The sequence below is a fragment of the Thamnophis sirtalis genome, unplaced genomic scaffold (assembly GCF_051295495.1).
Source record: "Thamnophis sirtalis isolate CommonGarterSnake01/CBP01778 unplaced genomic scaffold, rThaSir2_p1.2 scaffold_2, whole genome shotgun sequence".
NCBI lineage: Eukaryota > Metazoa > Chordata > Lepidosauria > Squamata > Natricidae > Thamnophis > Thamnophis sirtalis.
Window position 1 is genome coordinate 89,917,364 of NW_028261382.1, and position 27,542 is coordinate 89,944,905.

Below are 27,542 nucleotides of genomic sequence, written 5' to 3' on the forward strand. Positions count from 1 at the left end.
GCCTGAATTATTAGTCCTTGTATCTCTCTCAGTGAAAAGTCATACTGTACTCTCCTCACTGTTGATAATCCAGTGAGTTGTAATCCTTTTCAAATACGCTGGCAGAATTGGCAAAGTGTTCTGACCGAGGCTTCCTAAGAGCATGAAGGAAACCCCTTTTATTAATTGACTATGAATTCTGCTCATTCACATCTAGCAAAGTTTTTCAAGGGAGGATTTATAGTCACAGACCTTATCTGGTTTGGAGAGCTGCAAGGACGATATATGCAAAACTTGGCAAGGAGTCTCGGAGAGTCACAAAGCAATTAAGCGAACTAATGGTCTCCTGCAAACTCCACTCCCCTTTCGCTCCTCTTTTATTTCCTATGGGAGGGGCCATTCATCATCCACCTATGGCCTTACTCCCAACTCCCCCCATGTTCTTTAGCTGTTCCCTTCATCTGGCAACTCTGTGCATGAGCACACTGGGAATAGGCTCCAGCTATTCATCTGCCTCACTGGTGTCTGACTCTGAAGGCAGCTGATAGGTGGCATATGGCTCTGGCTCCCTCTGCCTCCGATGCAGAGCCCTCATCAGAGCCTTCCCCAGACTCCAGGACTGGCCCATGTCCCTCCTCAACCTCCTCACTGTCCGAATTCGCTGTTGGGCAACAACACAAAGATATCTCTTCTGGTTTGGTAAGAGTTCTCCAGCAGTTTTTATCCAAGGTGGCAAGAAGCTAAATATTATTCAGAAGTTCTTTGGATGATCAGATATTGGAAACCCTCACCGGGACATATTAATTGCAATTCTGCTCAGTTTGCAGGTAGATATCAACTGATGACTGGTTGCTTCGCAAGTGTCTGAAGGTACAACAGACTTCCCCAGGGATACTTACAACCCAGTTCCAAAGTTACAATAGCTGCTCCCCCTGCAGTCATGTGACCACACATTAGGCACGAGGCAACCAGCCCATATTTACTGCCCTCCCTTTGCAGTGTTCCATAGCTGCGTGACTGTTTTTTGTATTGGTTTTGCTAAAAACTAGTATTTCCTTCAAATTTTTGGCAAGATCAGCCTATTGTGAACCCCTGGATTATTTAACAACTAGGGTGTTTGCTTAATGGCTGCGGTAGTCATTCTACAAGGTTGCTTAATCGCCATTGCAAAACAAGTTGTAAAATTGGGTCAGTCACATGGGTGGCCTAAAGGATGACAAGTTATGTCCATGATGGGGCAGACTCAGTTATGGTTGTAAGTTGAGAACTGCCTATGTCAGCTTCTCAGTACCAAAGAGTACTTCCTTATTAATGATACACCAACCACCTTTCAAAAATATAGTAACAAATAAGAAAAAGGTTGTCAGCTGTTTCCACCATCAAGTTGAATGTCCCTTAGTTGAGTATCAGATCAAAGAAACTATGAATCTCAAGATGTTTTGCTTCTCATCCAAGAAGCTTCTTCAACTCTCTTGGATGAGAAGCGAAATGTCTTCGAAGAAAAACAAGACAGTCCAGTTGCCTCTTGAAAAAGCACCTTTGGGACAACCGTGACCTGAGTGACTGAGAATCTCCATAGACAGGTGAGTCTCAAGGTTGTGGAAGGTTATGGAGACAACACCTGAGGAACTCTGTGCTCTTGGAACTACAACATATACGTATATGATAGAACTGCTACCCTTACGCCCCAAATGCTGTGCAATGTTCAAATTGCTTTCTATATACTAAATGGAAGCTGAATGACATAGGAGGGGCTCTAGCTAGAATACAATCCACGAACCCATTCAACTTGCACCTGTTTTGAAACCACACACTCTTGTAGCACGTTGGCGCAAATCAGCACTTCCAACCTACCTTTGGGTATTCCCAGTCGTTGCTGCTCTTTTGTGAAACCACTGAATGTGGCTTTTAATGCCTGAGACATCATTTCTTTGCTGCTTGGAGTTAACAAAGGCACATCTGCACATTCCATATCTAGAAGACAAAGATGAGAAAAAGGAACATCAGTAGACACCAATGATCTGGATGGTGGAAGGATCAAAGGAGCCGAAGTCATTGGACCGAGGTCAATAGATAGATGTCCACCATCTTTTCCCTGGCTAGAATTCTACTCAATGGGCCCATCTAAGTTGACCAGCAAATAAGAGGATGATACTCCATGAACAACCAATGGAAGTAGACTGTATGAGACCATTTTTGAGTTGTTGCTCTTTAGTTTTGGTTTTGTAAAGTTATATAGAATTGAACAGTAGGTATTAAGTCTCCCTTTGTCAAGCACCAAAACCAAGACAGACATGTTGAGATTCTTCTAAGCAGTTTTCTTTATGGTTTCTTACCTACAGAAAGAAATCATGCCAAAGTAAAACAGTTCACTTGCACAATAGATAGATAGATAGATAGATAGATAGATAGATAGATAGATAGATAGATAGATAGATAGATAGATAGATAGATAGAGAGAGAGAGAGAGAGATATATAAAGATATAGAGATAGAGAGAGATAGAGAGAGATAGAGAGAGATAGAGAGATAGAGAGATATAGAGATATAGAGATATAGAGATATAGAGATAGATAGATAGATAGATAGATAGACAGACAGACAGACAGACAGACACACACACACACACACACACACACACACACACACACACACAACCATGGGAATTATGATAAGGCAAACTCCTATTTATCACAATAAGTTTACCCAACTAGTTTGCATGTCTGCACATTTTTAGGGCCATGAAATCCTCATTTAAAGTTAAGAGATTCTTCTTAGCAGTTTTCCTTATGGTTTCTGACCTACAGAAAGAAATCATGCCAAGCTAAAACAGTTCACTTGCACAATAAAAAAAAAAATGCCATGGGAATTATGATAAGGCAAACTCCCATTTATCACAATAAGTTTACCCAACTAGTTTGCATGTCTGCACATTTTTAGGGCCATGAAATCCTCATTTAAAGTTAAGAGGGTAGGATGAGATACTGAGAGTATCACGTAAATAGGAAGGTTTCTCCCCCCCATCAATGTTTATGATATTTTCTTTGATAGTCTACTAAGATACACAGTTTTGCTTGTTATCTTTCTGCAGAATTCACAAGGGCCGTTTTTGGTGGGATATTTAGGAGCAAATGCAATGGGAAACGAAAGCCAAGCTATTGGGGAACGAGCAACAGATCCCAAACACTGTTTAAAAATGTCATTGGGATATTTAGAGGATTTTATTAGCAAAGCTCTGGAGAAATAAACACACCGCTGAGCACAGCTCTGCCATCCGTCTTCTGCTCAGAGATAACACCAAGGGAAAGTGTCTCCCCCACTACTTTTAAGCAGCTTGTTGTGTTTTAATGATGGGCTTAGCATGCTTGGTGGGTTTAAAAAAAAACGACCACCCAGCAGCAACTCAATCACCTTTGCAGCCTGGCCAGAGGGCAGCTGGGCTGCTCTCTGGCTATGGGAGAGTGATTCAGGCACAGCTTTGAGAGGTGGGAGAAGCCAGTGCTGACACTTGTTTTGCCGTTGGCCAACTTCAAATACAAAAAGAAGCACATGTGCACAGCAGACCTTGAGAAACACACCGGGGGCAGCCCGGCATGGCAATGTGCTCCTTCACATTCCTTTAAACCAAGGCCTATTCAGTTACTGCGCTCTACATGGGGCAGCCCTTGAAGAGTATTCGGAGACTTCAACTCATCCAGAATGTAGCCGCGCAAGCGATTGTGGGTGCACCTCGGTACACCCACATTACACCTATCCTCCGCGAGCTGCACTGGTTACCGATCAGTCTCCGGATACGCTTCAAGGTGCTAGTCGTAACTTATAAAGCCCTTCATGGTATTGGATCTGGGTACTTGAGAGGCCGCCTGCTGCCAATTACCTCCCACAGACCCATTAGATCTCACAGGGTTGGCCTCCTCTGGGTGCCATCTACCAGCCAATGCCACCTGGCTATTACCCGGGGGAGGGCCTTCTCTGTGGCAGCTCCGGCCCTCTGGAATGAACTCCCCGCAGGGATTCGGACCCTCACCTCTCTCCAGGCCTTCCGAAAAGCCGTCAAAACCTGGCTTTGCCGGCAGGCCTGGGGGTGATGAGTTCCCTCCCCTCTCGACATGTATGGTTGTGCGACTGTTGCCTATTTTTATTATTTGTATTTCGTTTTTATGTTCCCCTTTTCCCCCTTTTGAATTGTTCGCCGCCCTGAGTCCTCCCGGAGAAGGGCGGCATACAAATAATAAAATTCTATTCGATTCTATTCTACTCTACACAAAGCATCACATCAATTGCCAATTTTTTTACTACTGGTTCGGGCGCGCTCCTGCGCCACAGCGAAGCCTCCCACTGCCACTACTACCGGTTCCCCCGATCTGGGCCAAACCAGGAGCAACCACACCTCTGCATCACGTGGATAGTAGCACTGATAAACAATATTCAAATGGCATAGATCTGTGATGGCCTATGGCATGCGTGCCGGAAGTGACACGCAGAGCCATCTCTCCGGGCATGCCAGCCATCGCCTGTCGCTCTTCCAGTTAGTCTTCATGTGTGCAGGAGCACTGGAAACTGGAAGAGCAGCTCCCTGGCGTGCACGCATGCACTGGGAAGATGAGATTCTGGTTTCCATGCGTGCCAAAAACCAGAAGACCAGATGACCGGCACGCATGCACATGCTGAGAAGCTGAGCTCCCGGGTTTTGGCATGCGCATAGAGCTGCTCTTCTGGTTTCCAGTGCTCCCCTGTTCATAGGTGTGCACTCCCATTTCGGAACTGGGTGCCAAAAAGGTTCACCAACACTGGCATAGATGAATTTGGCTGGGTTAACATGAGATACGCCAGCATAAATGCTGTGGTTCATGCATACTACCAAACCATAAGCCATAGTTTACAACCCACCAATGGCTGGGCTTTGCAAAGAATGGCCTGCTTCATACATTGCACTAAGCCGTGATAGCTAATTTGTTCGATACTGCAAAATTTGCTTGGTGCATACAGTTATGGTGTAACTTCCTGACTGGCTGGGTTTACACTCAATGCTAAGTTACGGCTTAACTGGGGATTTGTGAATAAACCATAATTGACTGGGTTTACATAAATCTAAACCCTCCAAACCACATTTTGGCTTAGCATAGTGTTTGGACCAGGGATAAACACGTATGTTATTATACTACAAAGGACATTGTATATCTATACTGTAAATTCAATATAAAATCTCAGTCTTCCTAATTATTCCTATCTCTTTCCTTGGTATCTATTATAAAGTCTCTGGTTCAGTGTGATGCATCTTGAATTTAAAAAAAAAGGATATATATTTTTCTAAAATAATTTTATTAAATATTTTGCTAACATTTATAAACATTTTATTTCAAGTTGTCATTGCTAAGAGTTTCTCCTTACTTCCAGGGTTTTAATTACGCTCTTCCCAAATGTTTTATCTAAGCTTATTTCAGCTCAAGTGCTAGGAAACTTTTTTTTTTTTACATTTCCTTTGCCCAACTAGCATCTATTAAAAGAAATCAAGCCATTCTTGCCAAATGTTTAATTTCTAAAATGAGATCTGCCTTTCTGAACATCAGGCAATCAATTAAGATGAGAATTTGCAAACAGAGTAAGGGTAAGTGATGTTCAATCCTATGTATAATTATAATTGCTTCCAAGTAAACATGTCTTGGATTCAGTTGCATAATCTATTCTTCAAGTCAACATGTAATTGTAAAAGCATACAATGCCTTATAAATGTTAACCATGCTTACTCAGAAATAAACTTTATGTTAATGGGATTGCAGCCTTAAAGAGGCAAGGACTGGTGTCTTGCTTTAAACGTGTGTAAGATAGATGGATGGATGGATGGATGGATGGATGGATGGATGGATGGATGGATGGATGGATGGATGGATGCATGGATGGATGATAGATAGGCAGACAGGCAACTAGGTAGGTAGATAGGCAGGATAGACAGATAGGCAGGTAGGTAAGTAGGTAGGTAGGTAGGTAGGTAGGTAGGTAGGCAGGCAGGCAGGCAGGCAGGCAGGCAGGCAGGCAGGCAGGCAGGCAGGCAGATTGGTATATAGAGACAGATAGGCAGATAGACAGACAGATAGACAGATAGGTAGATTGACAGATAGATAGATAGATAGATAGATAGATAGATAGATAGATAGATAGATAGATTATAAAGATAGATAGATAGATAGATAGATAGATAGATAGATAGATAGATAGATAGATAGATAGATAGATAGATAGATAGATAGATAGATAGATAGATAGATAGATAGATTATAAAGATAGATAGATAGATAAATAGATAGATAGATAGATAGATAGATAGATAGATAGATAGATAGATAGATAGATAGATAGATAGATAGATAGATAGATAGATAGATAGGCAGGCAGGCAGGCAGGCAGGCAGGCAGGCAGGCAGGCAGGCAGGCAGGCAGGCAGGCAGGCAGGCAGGCAGGAAGGCAGGCAGGCAGGCAGGCAGGCAGGCAGGCAGGCAGGCAGGCAGGCAGGCTATCTTTACTGTTTTGTAAATAACTCACGATAATGAACATATCCAACATACCTTTTCTCCTCTTATTTTCCCCAAAACAATAATTCTATGAGGTTGATTAAGAGAGAGTGACCGCCCCCGCCCCAAATTCACCCAACTGGCTTTCATGCCTAAGGCAGGACTAGAACTCACCCTTTTCCTGGTGATTGGCCCAAAGTCACACAGTTGGCATTCATGCCTAAAGCAGGACTAGAAGTCCCCTTCTCCTGGTTTCTAGTCTGTTGCTAGACCAAATTGGCTCTCACTGGACTGGACTGGATTTGACATGCAGACTAAATGGAAATAATGCTCATTTAAAATTGATACTTGTTTTGTTCAGGATGACAAGACCTTGCAGCATCCAATCCTGGTCCAAGTTCAGTAACACATGAATTGCTCTCTCTTTAGCAAGATTCCAGCACCAGGCCTCCCTGAACAGATACTACTCCAACCCAGATGGCTTCAAATTTCACTCGTGATCAACAAAACAGAGCTAGCGGTTTGAAGGTATTTTGCAATAGGGAGGACCGGCACAAATAACCCCACAGATTTTGACTTCAAAGGAGGCAACTAAGGCTGGCTTAACTGAAGAAGCACAACTAATTATTTCTAGGCCACATTTAACAGAATTACCAGAATTTAGTATACGTTTAGTAAAATCTGATATTAGAATATGACACATCAAAGGACACCTTAAATAATTAACATCATAATCAAATAATTGTCTGACATGACATGAAATCATGTTTTGTTTAATTGTGTTTTGGATAAAATAAAAACGGTTGGATTCACACAATGCATAATATACTAGGGCATAAATGTATATACCAACTAGTGTCCTAAGATTATAGTTTATTCACCTATGTTAGTGAATCAGATTGTGCGTTTAACGCCATAGCATATGGAAAATGGAACATTTTTGCATAGAAGATATAAACGTAAAGGTTGCCCTCACATAAACGTGCTAGTTGTTCCCAACTCTGGGGGGGGGGGGTGCTCATCTCCATTTCAAAGCCAAAGAGCCAGCCCTGTCCGAAGATGTCTCCGTGGTCATGTGGATGGCATGATTAAATGCTAAAGGCACATGGAACACTGTTACCTTCCCACCAAAGGTGGTTCCTATTTTTCTACTTGTATTTTTACATGCTTTCAAACTGCTAGGTTGGCAGAAGCTGAGACAAGGAATGGGAGCTCACTCCATTACCCAGCGCTAGGGATTCGAACCACCAAACTGCCCAACTTTCTGTTCAACAAGCTCAGCGTCTTACCCACTGAGCCACCACATCTCCATGATGATTAGAATCACACAATATATTAAACCCAAACCAAATATACCTTACAGTTTAGTACTAGGTATGAGCATATTCAATAGATCTGTTACAAACTTATGACCTATGTTTTGAAGACCCTATTAAACAGAAAAGGCTCTCAAAGATTTCTTTTCTCAAACAAAGCATTGCTTTTCCTTTTTTTTAAAGAAACTTGATGTCCTTGTGTGTAAGAATTCCATTGTGAAATAGACATTTTTATGTACCTAGAATAGGTACCTAGAATATATGGCAGTAATAAAATAACTGTTGAGTTTGCATATGCAAACAAATTGCAAGCAAATTTAAAAAGTCCAACAGCAACATAGTCATCTTCAAAATGAGACAGGGACCCTGCTTTTCTCCATGTTGTGGTTTGGCAACTTCAAAACTCTCTCAGTGATAATTTCCAACATTGTTTATGACTGAGCATTCCTCATATCTGTTCCATTTTGACTATGATGGCCAAGTTGCTGTTGGGTTGTGAAGAATCATTTTCATCACCTCTGCTTTACAACAGTATTAGAACCCAAATCACGGCAATTTAAGCAACATTTAAAGCTCATGCGGCAGTAAGAAGTGGAGACGTTCCTCTCCATTTTGTCTTACATAAAATGAAAATCCCAATTCTAGTTGTTCCTCATGAAAAAAATCTATGGTGCCCTTGTTCCTCTGTAATACTCTACACAGTAGCAAGTCCAAAATTGATGTCCAATAGAGGCTGGTCACAACAGGAGTTGACTGACCTGGGCACCTCTTCTGCTTCCCTTCCTGTCTGAAGATCTGATGGATAACCACTAAGGTCAGAGGTCAAGCGCACTATTGACTTCAAGAGAAGCAAAATGTCACTCTTGCCAACATTTCACTCCCTGTAGCCATATCTGCTAACTCTTAAGCCATCGCAGAGAGAGAGACCTGATACAACATAGGATGGATGACTGGAGCAAAGAACTCTATGGCTAGATTCACATATCAAATTAAGCCACAAAGTCAGTGGTGAGATTCAAATTGTTTTACTACCAGTTCTGTGGGCATGGCTTGGTGGGCATGGCAGGGGAAGGATACTGTGAAATCCCCATTCCCTCCCCACTCCAGGGGAAGGTTACTACAAAATCTCCAGCCAGAGGTGGCATTTGCTGGTCCTCAAACTACTCAAAATGTCCGCTACCAGTTCTCCAGAACCTGTCAGAACCTGCTGAATTTCACCCCTGCACAAAATGGTTTGCTTAGTTTGGATTTTCCATGTTCCAGACACTGTGGTTCATAACTCATGGATTATTAATAATATATGGATGGTTGAAGTCCACACCTTTGAAAATAGCTAAGGTTGGGAAACACTGTCCTAGAGAGAAGTTAAATTAGCCTAGATTAGCTGCCTATGAGACTAACTAACAACTGCAAACAATGTTTGGGTCTCTAAGAGCAGACCTTCCATTTGATCCTGAAGGCTGGCATACTGTCAGTGGAATTCTAGGGTTATATAGTTGGAAGGGACCTTGTAGGTCATATAGTACAGACCCTACCTAAGTAGGAAACCCTACACCATTTCTGACAGATTGGCAGTCCAGTCTCTTCTTGAAAGCTTCCAGTGATGAAGCTTCAACTAGAAGTCTACAAGTCTTAGAGTTGCCACGGTTGAATACTCCTGACCTTGAGGGTCCCTCATCTTTTGCATCCCTCCATGAGGGACATGGGTTGATTCAAAATGAGAGAGGGAGGGAGGGGGAGGGAGGGAGTGAGGGAGGGTCTTCTGTGGGGATTTATCACAGTGAAAGCCTCCAACCAAAAGCATATTGCCTCACCTCGGAAAAACAGCATCCAGGTGAAGAATATTATCCGTTAAGATCTGTGGTTAGGGTTGAAGATGGTAAGGAGAGAGAGAAAACATTTCAGCAAATGAACTTAGCTGAGCCCCATTTATTTAGGCAGGATTCGCTGAAATTTGTCTGCACTTTTGAACTGTTTTCACAAAGGCCTGGCTCTCACTCCCACGCAGGAAACAAGAGCCAATATGGGCCTGTTTCAATTAAGGCTCCCTCAGCATTCACACAGTTAGAAGAGGGAGGTGGGAGTAAGGGAGGTGGAGGAGCATCCAGATGTCCATTTTAAAAAAAAGAAATGGGTGCATTTATGCACACACTCCACGGGACTGTCAAGGATTTTGCCTTTCCGCCATTCAATTGTCCCTGATTGAAGTTTGCTATCTTTCCCTACTATTTCCACTTCTGTGCATCTTGAGTGGCCATTTAAATACACACAACATGGGACTTTTTCTGTAACCTTGTACAGTAGAACCTCGGGTCACAAACGCTTCTGACCATGATCAAATCAGGGACCGACCCAAAAAATCCGCTAAAGGTTCCACTCTGGTCGCGGACATATCATCAGGTGACAATCAAACATAGCCCTGTGGTGAAAATTTCACCTTCCACACCATTTTTTTTTGGGGGGGGGGTATGTACATGCACAGTCAGTCTTGCTTCCGGTCAAGACCAAATCAAATTGCGACCAAAGTCCTGGAACAGATTACGATTGTGAGCAGAGGTGCCACGCCCCAGCTTTCATAGAATAATAATCATATGGTTGGTATTAGAACCAACCATATGGAGGTCTTCTAATCCAGCCCCCTGCCCAAGACAGGAGTCATTATTCCTTTCCGGGAAAATGGTTGTGCCATCTTTTCTTGGAAACCTCTTGTGATGGAGCATATATCCAGGGGTGGGATTCAGCCAGTTCGGACCAGTTCAGGTGAACCGGACGTTCTGATGATCAGTTGGCCCCACCCACCCATCCACCCACCCCTGCCATAGTCTGTCCTATATTTCCGTGTTTTTCAGCTCAGCTGATTCCCGCCGCACAGTGGATTGCCACGCTTCAGCCGTTTTACTCACTGGTACAGCAAGAGAAGGTAAGTTTTAGAGCTTAAAATGGGCGGTTTTTGAACACAGCAATGAAAACTGAACCAGTTGTTAAACCAGTTGAAGCCCACCACTGCGTATATCCAGAGAACATTGCAATCTTTTTAAATTGCAAACCGAGTTAATTGTGCCCAGCTGGGTCCATATAACTCATTTACTCAGCTTTGGGTTACTCTAGTACATCACCCGCATTGTTTCAACCAAGTGTTATTTTCTATATGAACCTGTACTTCACTGTCTTCATTCAGGGTTCAAAGCAATCCTGTGGTTAAGCTGACAGCGAGAAGGGGTAACTAAAGCTATTCACAAGTAGCTTCATTGCGGCACAGTGGGTTGTCTAAGCTATTGCTTCTTTCAGCAAGTTGTGATAAATAATTCACAAGTGTCTGGTTTTGCATAGCGTACCATCCTGGTGTGCAAAACACACTGGCTGGTTCTGCAGAATATGCTAAACTAGAACACAGTACTTTAGCAGGTGTGGGCTGCTCGAGGTTCACACGGGTTTGGGCAATCCTCTAGCTAGGATTCTACCCAGTTTGGTAAACCCCTAAATCTTACCCTTGGCTGGCCCCTCCCACCCCATCCCTCCCAGGAGTCTCCCTGCAACCCATTCATCATGCCAGGTAAGTGCAGAGCCCACACGGAGGCTTGGGGAGGGCAAAAATGGGCCTACAGGAAGTTCCAGAAGTCCAGAAATGGACCTGATGTTTATGAATTTAAAGAAAACCCCAAAAAACATTTTTGCAGTTGGCATATGATTCAGCCTTCTCTTCTCTTAAACAATCTGGGATTTGATATAGTATGTGAAAGGCAACACAGCTTTCTTCACTTGTAAAGCCTAAACCATGGTTGGAAGCAGTGGTGGGTTGCTCATGCCAGCGGCATCCTTGTGCACACGCGCAGTTCACGCATGCGTCTTAGCGCCTGCGCAATGCTCCAGCTGTTCATGGAGAATCGCGCAGGCGCTGTATGTGCCATGCGCCTGCGTGGAAGTGCAGAAGCCTTCAAAGACCGGTAAGGAGTGCGGGCGGGCGGGTGGGCCCTTTGGCGTTCCCGGAAGTTACTTACTTCTGGGTTTACCGACCAACCGGTCCACGTGGACCGCCGCGGACCGGTTGAAACCCACCCCTGGTTGGAAGTCAAACCAAAAAAATCCCAAGATGGTTTATTTGTCAATGTGAACGAGGCTTTTTGCTAGCTTCAGTAAGCCAGGGGTAAAACCCAGGGCAATAACCCTTAGCATCAAGTGCAAACCATACCTGTGGGAAGAAGGATCAGTGCTAAATACCTGTGACTCTTCTTACCACTTACACAGTCAATGGTATTTGCCAAATTTAACTAAAGCTGTCACTACACCTTCAAGCAGTTTTAAAGGTGGGCAGGTTTTCTTGAAATTCCTGGTACTTACGCAGCAAGTCGTTTTTGGTATAAACTTCAAACTTCCACTGTCTCCCTTCTCCACCTCCACCCGACTTCCCATAAGATAACTTCCTCTAATCCGCTCTCTAAACTTTGTCAAATAGCTATAATCCTTCCCCAAAGAATAAACTGAAAAGGAAGATGGAATGATCAGCTAAACTTGTTAACAGATTCCAAGGGCAGAATGAAAGGAGGAGAACAAATGTAAATAAGACTCAAGAAAGAAATAGGTGTTGTGGCCTGCCAGTAGCCAGCAGAGCTGGCAGCAAATTCGGAGAGTGTGGTGGTTGGGGACGAACATGGGCCAGTCCTTAAAGTCTGGGGAAGGCTTTGATGAGGGCTCTGTGTCAGAGGCAGAGAGAGGGCCAGAGCCATATGCCAGTGATCAGTTGCCTTCAGAGTCAGACATCAGTGAGGCAGAAGAACAGCTGGAGCCTGTTCCCAGCGTGCACATGCACAGAGTTGCCAGACAAAGGGAACAGTTATAAAACAGGGGTCAACTGGAAGTAAGGCCACAGATGGACAATTAATGGTCCCTCCCAGAGGAAATAAAAGAGGAGCGAAAGGAGAGTGGAGTTTGCAGGAGACAATTAGTTTGCTTAATTTGCTCATGACTCTCTGAGACTCCTTGTGAAGTTTTGCAGATACCGGCCTGGCAGCTCTCCCAGCCAGATAAGGTCTGTGACTATAAATCTTCCCTTGAAAGACTTTGCTGGATGTGAATGAGCAGAATTCACAGGGAATTAATAAAATGTGGGGTTTTTTTGTCGGGACAAGGAGTTTTCTGCAGGCTCTTGGGAAGCCTCAGTCAGAACAATAGGATACATTAGACCAGTGGTCTCCAACCTTGGCAACTTTAAGACCTGTGGACTTCAACTCCCAGAGTTCCCCAGCCAGCTTTGCTTTGAAGTCCACAGGTCTTAAAGTTGCCAAGGTTGGAGACCACTGCATTAGACATCCAACAGTCCTTTAGAAGAGAAGGCTTCTAAACTGGAGGGTGAATATTGTCTTGCGGCAAAACCCCAGAAGTGATTCCATGATTCCTTTAGGGGGGGAAAAAGAGGCTGAATTGTTTCACTGGGGAACTGGAGAAACCACTGCAGGAATGGGGCCTCCCAGATGGTTAGACTAACAGGAAGGTCAGCAACAGCTTGGGAAATACTTCTCTCTAACTTGTCCTGTGGTAGCCAGAAACCACCCAAAGGGTTTATCTCTGCCAGAACACCAGCTCATCTGGCATCTGTAACCACTTGGTGGTTACAGAAAAATGGAAGAAGCCAAGCTTTGCATGTCCAAAGGAGAATCAAAGAAAAGCCAGGTTCTTAATTAGTTATCAAGAAGCCACCAGTACAAAACTTGCGTGACCCGTCAAAACCGCGTTCCACAAAAGCACGGTCGACGAAATCGCGTATGTGACGTCATCACAACGCGACGAAAAAGATCGAAAAATTGAAATAAAAATTAAATTACAGCAAGCCGATTCACATAAAGGTAAGGCTTAGGTTAAGGGTTAGGGTTAGGTTAAGGGTTAGGGTTAGGTTTAGAGCGTTAGCGTTAGGTTAAGGGTTAGCGTTAGGTTTTTCGTTAGGTTAAGGGTTAGGTTTAGGGTTAGGTTTAGGTTTAGGGTTAGGTTAAGGGTTAGGTTTAGGGTTAGGTTTAGGGTTAGGTTTGGGGGGGTTAGGGTAAGGTTTTCGCTTTATTTTTACATTTTTCGATCTTTTTCGTCGCGCTGTGATGACGTCACATACACGCTTTCGTCGACCGCGATTTTGTCGTCCGCGGTTTTGTGGTGGAACCCAAAACTTGACATTAACATATTGCAGATTTGTTCCTAATTCTTAAATTGGAATACTGTCAGAATACTGTCATATTCCCAGTGCTGAAACATACCCTTGCATATTCTTATTAAGATAAGATAACCTTTATTGAGGGACGGGGTGGCTCAGTGGCTAAGACCCTGAGCTTGTCCATCAGAAAGATCAGCAGTTTGGCAGTTTGAATCCCTAGCACTGCGTAACAGAGTGAGCTCCCATTACTTGTCCCAGCTTCTGCCAAACTAGCAGTTCGAAAGCACGTAAAAAAATGCAAGTAGAAAAATAGGAACCATGTTTGGTGGGAAGGTGTTCCGTGCACCTTCGGCGTTTAGTCATGCTGGCCATATGACCACAGAGGATGTCTTCGGACAGCACTGGCTCTTCAGCTTTGAAAGGTGTTGTTCCCTTGAGTTGGGAACAACTAGCACATATGTGTGAAGCTTTACCTTTATCTTTAGCTAACCTTTATTGTCCTTTTTTTCTGTGGGACTCCGGCACACATTAAAAATGAAATTATGTTGCCTACAAAGTGTGCACATACAGAACACACATATAGATATGCTGCAAACATATATTTGCCTATACCTACATTAACGGGACCTACATATAGCTTATAGATATGCTATAAACATACATATGTATTACCTACATTATTAACAGTAGAATGGAAGGATTTGGCAAGGAAAATAAAGGTATTGGGTAAATATATTGTGCAAACAAACTTGCCCAATGTATTTACCCAGAAGATAAGAAAGATAAGTTGTCTTATCTTCTCCTTCCACTTCATATTTCAGTTCAATGAGCCATTTTAAGTATGATACTAAGCCAGGGACAAAATTACTAACAAACTAGGTGAAGATATTCACAGAGTATGACCCAGTCAAAGTGTTTTACACTAATCAGAAGTTCTCTCCCGTACTAATACAGATAGTTTACATGTAGTAAGATATAAGGCCATTTGTTTGATTTTTAGATTCAAAACAAAGTCCCAGCCCTGAGCATTATTTTATTTATAGCTCCAGGTACCACATAACTCCTTGGATATTCTTACACATTAAAAATCCACCAGCTATATAAAGGATTAAATGAAAGGGAGGAGAGGATGGTTAAGGTTAGAGTAAATGACAAGGAAGAACCTCACCCAGTTTGCGGTTAATGAGTGTGACCAGTCACATATTTTGCAACAACCATCCATGGAATAAGAAAGCTCTTCCCATTGCATTTGCTTTATTTTTATTTATTTATTTATTTTTTTAAAAAAACATGTTTTATTTGCAGTTTTCTTTTCTTGCCATACATATTTTGTGGACAGTGTATTGACTGGGTCAAGTCTTTCTTAAACAACATTAACAATCATAATAGAAATAGTTATTTGTAATTCTAATCTTCCAACTTCAACAATACTGTTCTCTTTTATATAAGTGTTTATCATTTTCCCATTGGTTCATTAAACATAAATAACATTTCTGTACGCCTTGTATTTGTTTCCCCCAGATACTATTATTTAATATTTTATGAATTGCTCATTATTCCACCATAACTTCAGTGTTCCCAAATGTACACAAATATGTAGGATTACTAATAACACCAAGCAGTAATAATATTTAATCAATCCTGGGAGTATATCTCAAAATCCCCACAATTTCCAACTCTTAATATTTTAAATTCACAATATGCTTCAACACATTATTAATATTAACAATACAATTAGATTAACTAATCTTAAATTTCCATATACTAGTCTAATTTATATACTGTATTTTTTGGAGTATAAGTGCCCTCCCCCCAAAAAAAGAGGCTGAAAATTTGGGCGCATCATACTCCAAATGTAGCTTTTTCCAAGCTTTTTTTTTCAGCCCTAATGAGGCGCTAACGAGTGAAGCAATCTTCCCTGCTTTTCTCATTTCTTCTCTCTCCCACGATCAGCTGTTCTTTAGATGCTGCTTTTTATCCCCAACCAGGGAATGAAAAGCGTGCGCGCGCACTAAAAACCAGCAAGCTTATGTCCTGAAGTTGACTAGACTAAAGACGCTAGCCAGATGCATACCTGGTAACCCCAAAAACTAAGGTGCGTCTTATACTCCAGTGCGTCTTATACTCCAAAAATATATATTACAATTTTCCCTATTAGAGTTTTCCCATTTTATTAATATATTTTCTCATTATCCATCATCACTTTTTTAAAGATTGCATTCATTTTATGGGAAGGGCCTACAATCTGCTCTCAAAATTCCTGACCTTCTCTGTGTCCAAGCCCTTCACTGACTAACCACAGAAGGGACAGAAGTATACATTGGACCTACCCACTTCTGAATGAAGTCCTTGCTCCTCTTGCTATCAAATTCCCAAGCCATTCATTCACCCGTCCTGAGAGGAAATTCCTAGCACTGGTTTGACTGGAAGCCAAGGTCCTCCCATCTCTCTTTGTTCCCTCATTTAATTGACTGGCCTTGAGCAAAGTCCACTGTTGTCCCTTGCCAAACACATGGGAACCATATGGCGAGCAGGAGGGCTTCTTCTGCTTAGGACAAGATGACATGGATCACAGGCATTCTTTGGCATGGACAGGCAGCCGTGACCCTCCCAGAGAAAGAATCTAGTTGCCACCACCATCGGTTCTTCCCTGTCTAGAAGCCAGGAGAATGCGCCCATAACCACAATATAAGTAGGTACTGCCAGGAAGGCTCATCCACATTTAACACCAGGATATTTGCTTACACATCTCTACATGCGTTTATTCATGGAAAGAATCTCAGCAGGGAGTAGAAAAGTGAGTGAAGAGGATGAAGAGAATTATTCTATGCCTAGGTGGATTTTTAAGCAACTTTCATAATTGCAGTTGCCACTCCTTCACAACAGCTCTCCGAGGTCACTTCAAGCGAGATAAATGGATTGTTCCAAGGTACTCAAAAAGTTTCATAACTGAGTGGGAGTCTAAACTTGAGTTGCTCCAACCTTAATTTAAAAACACTCATGGCATTCTGCTTTGCAAGGAAGATTTAAGTCCAAAAATGTGAAAAGCTAATCCCCATTTGAAATTGGACTGTCAACAATCAAGCACTTTTTTTTGTGGCTTACCTGGAGCCTTTGATTCAGTTTAAAGGCAAATCATCACAGCTAATCTGGGTGATCAATGCTTGACTGGAATTCTGAAATTCACTACAGACTTGGAAAGCACCAGACTGGGCAAAACCCTTCTACGGACTATGTGATTCATTGCTTCCAAGTCCATAGGGGAGGAGCTTTCTGGCACTTTCTTCTCTCTTGCAAGTGAGTTAAAAGAAAAAAAATGGATATGCGAGGAAGGAGAAAGTGAAAATAGACCAAAATTGAAAAACAAAAAGGGAAACAGAAGAGAAAACAAGGAGCATACAGTAGGAAGGAAAGGTGAAAGCTACCTGAACAGACTATGGAAATAGAGTAGAGATTAGAGGGTGATAGATGATAGATGACAGACAGATTGATATATGAGAAACATGATATATGGTACATGGTACATGAGATGGACGGATGGATGGACAGACAGGCAGACAGACACAGGGGTGGGATTCTACTAGTTCAGACTGGTTTGACTGAATCCGTTCGCCCCGTGGATCAGAGGACCCACCCGCCGGCCCGTGCTATTTAAGAGCTATATAAGAGCTGAGATGGTGCAGTGGTTAGAGTGCAGTACTGCAGGCCACTTCAGCTGACTGTTATCTGCAGTTCAGCTGTTCAAATCTCACCGGCTCAAGGTTGACTCAGCCTTCCATCCTTCCGAGGTGGGTGAAATGAGGACCCAGACTGTGGGGGCGATATGCTGACTCTGTAAACCGCTTAGAGAGGGCTGAAAGCCCTATGAAGCGGTATATAAGTCCAACTGCTATTGCTATTGCTATTTTCCTACCTTTATCTTCTCAGTTGATTCGCGCACAAATCGCGTGATCACCGAAACAGTTGTTAAACCAGGAGCAGCCCACCACTGGATAGATGTGATATGATGATATATGTGATGTGATGTGACAGATTAGATTAGATTAATTAGATAAATAGATTAGACAGACAGACAGACAGACAGACCATTTGGCAGGCAGGTAGCATGACCCAAATTTTTTGGATGTTGCATTATTTATTCGGGAAAAACATTTTGTTTGGCGAGAATTGCCTGGGGCTCTTGCCAGACCCTTGATTCAGAATCACTGCTGGGAATCAAGAGGAAAACCTTATTCTTCTTCTACTTTGGGGGGGGGGGGGTTGAAATCTTTGCAAGCCCCCACATGCTACCTCTCAGCAGTGTTCAAAACAAGCCAGGTGGCTACTACAAAAGCGAGTTGTGAGTGATCCATCCCACATGTTTTGGGACGCAGTGTGAGAAGGAGATGGGTTCCCCTTTCATTCTCCTCTGCACACAAACACACACACACACCCCTCTCCTCCTCAAAGCAAAGAAGAAGGGAAAGAAAACAAACTTCATTCCCCCCCCCAGCCCTGCCAATCTGCATTGGTAGTCTTAGGGTCAGCGGTTCCACAGTTTGAAAACTCTAACGAACAGGAGAAAGTCTGGGCTAGGAGTTCTCACAGCCGCCTTGGCTGGCTTCAGTCCCCCAGCGGTTGAGAAACTAAGCACCTCGTAAAGAGCTCTGACGCAAGCAAACACAGGGTGGAAAAGGAGAGGAAGGGGGGGGGTCTTCATTACCGCAAGGAAAACCTCTCTTTTGAGAATTTCTCCCCCTTCCAAGAAATATCATGAAATCTTTGCTCCCTCCTTTGAATTTCCTCCGCCTGGCTCCTGCTGGCTGATGCAAACTGATTCAAGAGGCCAGCGGGCCCAGCCCTCCAGATGAGTAAGTAAACTGACACGGGGAGTGGAGCTGGAGTAGGAAGGGGGGAGAGGGGAGGAGGAGATGAAAGGCAGACGGAGAGCGCCTTTGAATGACTCCTGCGTGCCTTGTGCATGCAGTCAGAGCAGCAGAAGGACTTGGACTTGGCTCGGCAAAATGTGGACTGAGTCAGCTGGCTAGTAAACACGCATTCACCCACATGTGACGTGCAGCTACACCTGTGCAAAAGGAGACAGGATGCTTGCATTCTCAAGCTGTTGTGGCCCGCCAGCGGTGCTGGCAGCAGATTCGGACAGTGAGGAGGTTGGGGAGGAACATGGGTCAGTCCTGGAGTCTGGGGAAGGCTCGGATGAGGGCTCTGTGTCAGAGGCAGAGGGGGGGGCAGAGCCATATGCCAGTTATCAGCTGCCTTCAGAGTCAGACATCAGTGAGGCAGACGAAAAGCTGGAGCCTGTTCCCAGTGTGCGCATGCACAGAGTTGCCAGATGAAGGGAACAGCTAAAGAACAGGGGTCGATTTGGGAGTAAGGCTACAGGTGGACGATGAATGGCCCCTCCCAGAGGAAATAAAAGAGGAGCGAAAGGGGAGTGGAGTTTACAGGAGACAATTTGTTGGCTTAATTGAGGCTCCTTGCCAAGTTCTGCAGATATTGGCCTGGCAGCTCTCCAAGCCAGAGAAGGTCCATGACTGTAAATCGTCCCTTGAAAGACTTTGCTGGATGTGAATGAGCAGAATTAATAGAGTCAATTAATAAAAGGAGTTTTTGTCGGAACAAGGAATCTGCTTCATGCTCTTGGGAAGCCTCAATCAGAACATTCTGGTGAACTTGGAGAAACCTCCATTTCTCCCTTGAACATAGATTGGCACCCACATCTTTACCACCATCATTATGCTTATGACAAAGAATGGGAAGTGGTGGCTTCCAAGCTGAGGCTTTCCCACTAAAACAGCCATTAAGCCTGATATGGTATGTTTGATTATTTATTTAGTGATTTGATTTTTTATCCCGCCTTTTATTACTTCACTCCAATTTCATTTTAAATATGTTATTCCAATTTCAGTTTAAACTGTATTTTATCCAATCCCATTTTAGATTGTTTTTCATCAGATATGGTCCCACAGTCAATCAATAAAGTCAGCTGTCTTGTGATTTTACCTGATATAGTGTATTTATTTACTTATTTGATTTTTATCCTGCCTCTTATTACTTCATTAAGTAACTAAAGGTGGTGAACATACATATTGTTGCTCTTTCCTTCTCCTATTTCCCTACAACAACAATCCAGGAGGTGGGTTGGGCTAAAAGACAGTGACTGACCCAAACTTTCATCCTGAGGGTGACTAGAACTCACAGTCTCCTGGTGATTGACTGAAAGCCACCCAGCCAGTTTTTGTGCCTAAGGCAGGACTAGAATTCATAATCTCCTGGTTTCCTGGCCAGCACCTTCACCACTATTCAAAACTGGCTCTTCACTCTTCACTCTCTCAACTTTAATCTCTTTCCTACATAAGGTTCACAGATTGCAAACAACCCATACCTTGGTGTGGGATTTAAGTGATCACACATTTATTTATTTATGTTATTATGTATAGATTTATATGACTGACATACACTGACAACTCACATATGCTAACTCTGGGCTGAGTATCACATTAAAAATCAATATTATAAAAACTTTTGAAATCCCCCCACCCCACCCATAAGGCTATGACAAAGAAAAACAAACAAAGCACTGGATCACCTTTGATTTAACCTGGTGTCTCTAGGTTCCCTGACAAAACCACATCTTCAGCACCTCCCAAGAAAAGTAGCCAATCTTTTTTTCTGGGAGAATGATGTTTCTAAGAGAGGGAGCCACTGCAGAGAAGGCTCTTCTTCTAGGTCCCATCAGGTATATTTCCTTAACAGATGGGATCTAAAACATACCCTGCTTTACCACTCATGCAGGCCTGGTAGATGTAACTCAGGAGAGGCAGTCAATGGTTTAGTATTCATTCATTAATTCATTCATTCATTCATTCATTCATTCATTCATTCCATTGGCATTAGGAAAGGCATCTGGTCAGTAAACACTTTGCTAACTCTGTTCAGTTGCCCAGACTCCACCTCGCAATGGATTATGGGGTTGTTAAAGGATGCTCATTCATTCATTCATTCATTCATTCATTCATTCATTCATTCTTTTTTTTTACTTATTAATCAAACTTAGCTGTCCATCTCACACATAAAAAAGCCATTCTGAACAGCATATAACAATAAAACAACAGATAAAAACAACAGATATAAAACTCCACATTAAAAGATAAACATAAAAACAAATTGGAGCACAGCCAACCAGGACTTAATGAATAATGTATGGCTTGGTGCAGTTGGGGTATTCAGTCCTATAATTTAGCTTCCTCCTTCCCAAGTGGGTGTTCTCCAACTTTGTACAGATTACAGCTGCTACAATTCCCCGTTAGGGTAGGAATTCTGTAGGTTCAGTTCATCCTGAGAGAACTGGACCACGTAAGCTCCTGCTGAGACTATATTTTCCCACCAAATTGCTACGACGGGTGGCTTATTCCCAAGATTTCTTTGTCTGGAAGAACAACCTATCCATTAATATGTCAACCTCTGACTTGTTTATATGATGGAATGATGTATCAGAGCTTGGAATGGACTGAGAGGAAAGCTATGCAGAACTTTAGCATAATTAGAGAATCTTATTCCAGTTCAACATTTTTTTAAAAAAAGTCATGGAAACAATAGCAAGTGCCTGTGTTTGTACAGTAAAACATCCAAAATATAAATATGTATTAACTGACTAATGAGAGGAAGATATTAAGAAGGGATGAGGGAAGCTTGCTCATTAAACATTTGCAAATGTGTTTTCTCTGCAGAGACAATTTATACAATGGCTCAGTCTTAAGGATCTTGCTTTGCATGAAAACATTCCCAGCTCTGATTACATTCTAAACTTGTTGAAGACTTTAAAATTCCACAACTCATGTGTACTAGGTATATGCGTAAACTACTCTAGAAATCATTAATGAGAAATCTGAATGATTACCACACTAAGCCAAAAGAAAATAGACCCCCATGGTGGTTTAGTATGGTGTATGAAATCAGCCAGTGTATTGCAAGAGTTTTCAGCCTGGGTTCTATAGCCTGAAAAATATAACATCAGCTTATATTGTATTATCAGACTGGAGTCCACTTGAAGGCAGCATTTTATTCCGCCCAATGGTCAACCAGATACCTTAGGGCAGGGGTGTCCCAGTCAAGGCACCGGGTGGGGGGGCAGATCTGACCCACGGGGTACTTAGATCTGGCCCGCGAGACTGCCATAGAAATAGTGAAGGGCCTGCGTCTGCCAGAAAAAACAGAGTTTAGGAGGGCCACTGCATGCCACCCTCCTGAGCTCTGTTTTTGCTGGCAGAGGGTTGCAGGAGGCTGTTGTGGCCAAAAACGAAGCTCAGGAGGGTTGCATGCAGCCTCCCTGAGCTCCGTTTTCACTGGCAGAGGGTTGCAGGAGGCAGTCGTAGCCTAAAACGGAGCTAGGGAGCCCATTTTCTCTGGCAGACTGCTCAGGCCACCACAGGCATCCCTGACAAAAATGACATTGAGCTGGCCATGCCAACCCCGGCCACGTCCACCGCAGTCCCCCAAGCTCAAACACAACCCTGGGACAACCCTCAATGAAATCGAGTTTGACACCCCTGCCTTAGGGGTGCTTCCAAGCAGGTACCCTAAAAATGGTACAATAGTTGGAGATATGCTACCTCTACTTGGAAACAATATTAAGTCTTCAATTAGTGGTCAGTGGCTGTTAATAAATCTGGCACGAATTTATCAACCTCCACTTTTAAAGGCAGCCAGGTTAGTGGCCATCCCCATGCCTTCTGGTCATGGATTCCACAAGTGATTCTGTGCTATACAAATAACTAATTTCTAAACCTCTTTCTAATCTTTTTACTGGATAGCCAGGGGCCCTAATGCTTTCAGAACAGGCAGAAACAACTTTCTCCATTTATTTTCTCCCTGCTAGGCATGATTTTATTTTCCTTTATTATTACTACCATTGGCCTCCCCCTCCCCCCCCCAAGGTAAGGTATTTCAAACATTTTAGTTTTGTATAATTTAAGCAGGGACATACAATAAGTTTTGTACAAGTGCATTAGGATCTTGGCGTTCTGATTTCTGATCTCTTTCCTAGCATGGAATCTGCCTTTTTCAGATCAGCTGATCATTAAGTTACACTTTCAGTTGACCTACCCACTATGATCCCTATATCTTTTTTGTAGTTAGTTAATGACAACTCAATACTCTGCCAACAAAAGTGTGTCTAGTCAAGGCTATGGTTTTTCCAGTTGCAATGGATGGCTGTGAAAGTTGGACCATAAGGAAGGCTGAGCGCCGAAGAATGGAGGCCTTTGAACTCTGGTGCTGGAGAAAACTCCTGCGAGTCCCTTGGACTGCAAGGTGATCAAACCGGTCAGTCCTAGAGGAGATCAACCCTGACTGCTCTTTAGAAGGCCAGATCCTGAAGAGGAAACTCAAGTAGTTTGGCCACCTAATGAGAAGGAAGGACTCAATGGAGAAGAGCCTAATGCTGGGAACAATTGAGGGCAAAAGAAGAAAGGGACGACAGAGAACGAGGTGGCTGGATGGAGTCACCGAAGCAGTTGCCGTGGACTCTGGGTAATGGTAGAGGACAGGAAGGCCTGGAGGAATGTTGTCCATGGCTTCACAATGGATAGAAACAAATTCACAACTAACAACAACAACCCCGATCATTTGATTGACAATTGTCCCAAATTAGAGATCTTTACAGAGCTTCCAGAAATAATGGTTCCTTGATACTCTGTGAGCTTGGTTATTTTCTTGCAGACATTTCATTACCCAAACTAGGTTACATCATCAGTGCTACTGATGTTATCTAGTTTGGATAATGATATGTCTGCAAGAGAACAACCAATCTCAGAGAGTATCAAAGAATCCTTATTTCAGCCCTGAGCTACAGATATTCTTTTATTGGCTTTCAGAAATATTTTGGATGTTTATAGTCTTGAATAACTTTGTATCATCTGTCAGCTCATTGTCAGTTTACATCAAGACCGTTAAAGAGGAAGTTTCAAATAACTGATCCAAACCCAGATCATTGTTTTGAAGACTCCACTTCTTAGTCTCCCACCTCCCTAGTTAAAAAAAAAATCCATTGATTTTAATACCCTGTTTTCTGTTTCTTAACCACTTAGTAATTCATAAAATCGTGATAAGGAACTTTGTCAAAGGCTTTTTAAAAATCTGAGTAAACAAAACTGATAGGGCGATTTCCATCCATGACACTCTCAAAGAAAAGAAATCTCTTTAAAGGGTTGGTGAGGCAATGTTCACCTTTGCCATGCTAACTTTGTTCCAGGAAGGTTTATTACTCTAGCCTCTTAAATTCTTTTGCTTATTGGTATTCCTTATCTTTCTGGACCTAATCCACAGCACTATCTCTAAGAAAAGATGAGGCTGCTGAAGGCTTTAAGAGCCATGTTCCATAATCTTCAGCAACAGAGTCTTTCGCTGTGAGATTACGGAGAGAATGTCTATGGAGATTCTCAGTCATCCAGGTCATGGTTGACACAAAGGTGCTTTTTTTCAAAAGAGCAACTGGACTTCCTTTGTTTTTCTTCAATTCTGAAGAAGCTTCTTGAATGAGAAGCAAAACATCTTTAAGGAAAAACAAAGAAAGTTCAGTTGCCTTTTGGAAAAGCATCTTTAGACATTATAAGAAGAAGTAAAGACTAACACATCTAAAAGGCAGCAGTTTAGAGAAAATTACAATAGAGTAAGAAGGCTCAGAATAAAAGCTGAAAGGACCTTAGAGGTCCTTCCAAACCCCTACTAAGACAGGAGTCCTTATACCATCCCGGGTAAATGGTTGTCCAATCTCTTCTCTAAAACCTTCAGTGTTGGAACATCCACAACTTCTGGAGGGAACTCATTGTTCTTCCTGTCAGGAAATTTCTCCTTAGTTCTAGGTTGCTCCTCCTTGACTAGTTTCCATCCATTGTTTCTTGTTCCACCTTCAGGTGCTTTGGAGAATAGACTGACCCTCTCTTCTCTAGAGCAGCCCTTTCTAACTTGCCACAAAGGACAAGTGTGTCCTTCAGTTTGAAACAGGTCATGACTCTCTGAACTAGAGAATGGGGAAATGAAACTACATGTCTAATTACATCCCAAGCTGTTAAGCAACTTCCAGTAATGGGGCATCCACAACTCTGGGAAGCCAGCTGTTCAATGGATTAATTGTTCTCACTACAAATTTACAACACATTAGAGAAGATCTTGGCTTTGGCTATACACAAATTATTTCACCAATGAACAGTGGAGTGAATATTCTACAAGATCCCCAAATAAATATACAATATCAGTTCTCTCCTTCCTGAGCAAGAAGATCACACTGCAATCAACCTCTTGTGTTTTGTGCTGCACCATAGACACCAAAAAATAAACAAGATCTTTCTTCCCCCTGCCACCCAGGTTTTTCAGATGTAAAAATGAAACAGAAATGAAGAGTGTGAGAGACAGAAAATGTGTGTTCTCCCAAAGTATAATTCAATATTCAAATAGAGGACCATGATTAGCTTCAAAGACTGGATTCTTTTTTTTTAATCACTACAACTGGAGAAGCTATGGGGTGGGGGGACAACCATAAAAGCTTTCTTAATCTTCACTCTATTTCAACTTTGGACTCTGACTGTGTCTCCATATGAGCCAAGTATTTTAATTACTACTATTATTAGTTGTTTGACAGTCTTTCTATCAGTCTTAGTAATTACATACATAATTTGCTCTTCTCTTTATCCTCACAATCAGCCCATGTGATAGGCTAGTGAGTTAGAAATAAGAACCTTTCTATCCCTTGAAGTTTCAAATTGGCTCAGATCTCATTTGTATTATCAGTCAAGGCTGGGTCATTGTCTGAACACTAGAACAATTCATTTTTCTGAATTAGTTTGGGAGAAAGTAGTCTTGTACAGAGACAAAAATTATTCTGAATTGTTGAGTGCATTTCGTTGGAGTCTCCCACTTGGATCTGAATTTTCGGTTTGGAGATTTGGATCTATAAGTAAAGGTAAAGGTTCCCCTCACACATATGTGCTAGTCATTTCTGACTCTAGGGGATGGTGCTCATCTTCGTTTTAAAGCTGAAGAGCCAACGCTTTCCGAAGACGTCTCCGTGGTCATGTGGCCGACATGACTAAATGCCAAAGGCGCACGGAATGTTGTTACCTTCCCACAAAGGTAGTCCCTATTTTTCTACTTGCATTTTTTACGTGCTTTTGAAGTGCTAGGTTGACAGAATTTGGGACAAGTAACGGGAGCTCACGCCGTTATGCGGCGCTAGGGATTCGAACCACTGAACTGCCGACCTTCTGATCAACAAGCTCAGTGTCTTAGCCACTGAGTCACCACGTCCCTCATGGTAATCTATCAATTTCTCTAAAAAAAACCAACAACCCCTGAATCCCCAATTTAGGATTCTGAGCATAGAGCAGCTTCAAACTGAACATTTTAATCAACACTTTCCTCAGCCATATTATCTGCCACTATCCTGTAATTTCTTACATTTTCATTTCATTTGTTTAGAAACCTGGATTGTTCAGAAATGAACATGTTTCCTAAAGGCTAGGATTTACTTTTATTCTGTTAATCGCTGCAAATGCATGTAAAAAAAAAAATCAGTGCAACTTAAAGAAAACAGCTTTAATCCTCCAGTTTCTGTTTTTCATTACAATTGTTCACAGTAGGGACCACCAACTTCTCAAACAGTTTTGATGGTACATGCTACCGCTGTATGTTACATCTATATTTTCATACCCTTCTTTAGTTAAAGGGGTTGCAGCATAACTCCCTAATTATTTTTTTCCCAAATAAGAACTCACTTAAAAGTTAGCAACTGGGATGAAATCTGGGTCTGATTCATATTATAAAAATGTAACAACCAATTCATGCTTAAACTAGCCTACCTTAGAGCGACAGTCCTCATTGTGTGACTGGAATGGAGCCTGACCATTATGGTCATACATCACAATAGTCGTAAAATCAGTCAGTCATGGTCACCAATTCGACAAACTTTTTTCAATAGTCATTAAGCAAATGCGGTGCTTGTACAGCGAATACCACCATCATTAAGTGAACCAATGGTTCCCAAGGATGTGATTTTTGTGAAAACTGGCAGGGCTGGTTTTTGGCAAGGCCATTATAATATGTGGTCATGTGATTCAGAGGTGGGTTCCTACCAGTTCGCACCTATTCGGTAGAACCGGTTCATCAAATCTACCGAACCGGTTAGAAGAGGTTCCACCAGTGGACCCGGAAAGCAGGCCACACCTACAGAAGAGGTTCCAAAATTTTTTGAAACCCACCACTGGTCCTTGGATAGGATTATTCTACACTATCATGCTCCTATTTATAAAACTCAGTGCCTCTGTGAAAGGTAAGGATGACCACTGCGTTTGTGGTGCAATCAGAACATTGCGTGTGTTGAAGTTGTTTTAACGCAAACCAAAGATGCCTTTTAAAAAACAAGTTGACATCCTATTCTTATGCATGCCAGTGCTGTGTGTGAGGTAATTTAAGGTGGTTCTGACAAGTGTCGTCGGCATCTTCATATCCGGTCACATGGGCGGCAAGCCACTCCCATCCAGTCACATGGGCAGCAAGCCACTCCCACAAAGGAGGCAACACCCACAGAGTAGGTTCGAACAATTTTTGAA

At 42.5% G+C, this 27,542-nt stretch overlaps 1 protein-coding gene across 4 annotated transcripts in view; it reads right to left on the bottom strand.

Moving 5' to 3' along the window:
- The window catches only part of ETS1 (ETS proto-oncogene 1, transcription factor), a 131,412-nt gene that overhangs the window by 34,243 nt on the left and 69,627 nt on the right, over positions 1–27,542 (bottom strand). For all 4 annotated transcript variants that reach the window (XM_087706349.1, XM_087706348.1, XM_087706347.1 and 1 more), the window contains one exon: positions 1,834–1,953. In XM_087706349.1, coding sequence (XP_087562475.1) covers positions 1,834–1,953 — 120 coding nt within the window. The remainder of the gene's footprint in view (positions 1–1,833; positions 1,954–27,542) is intronic.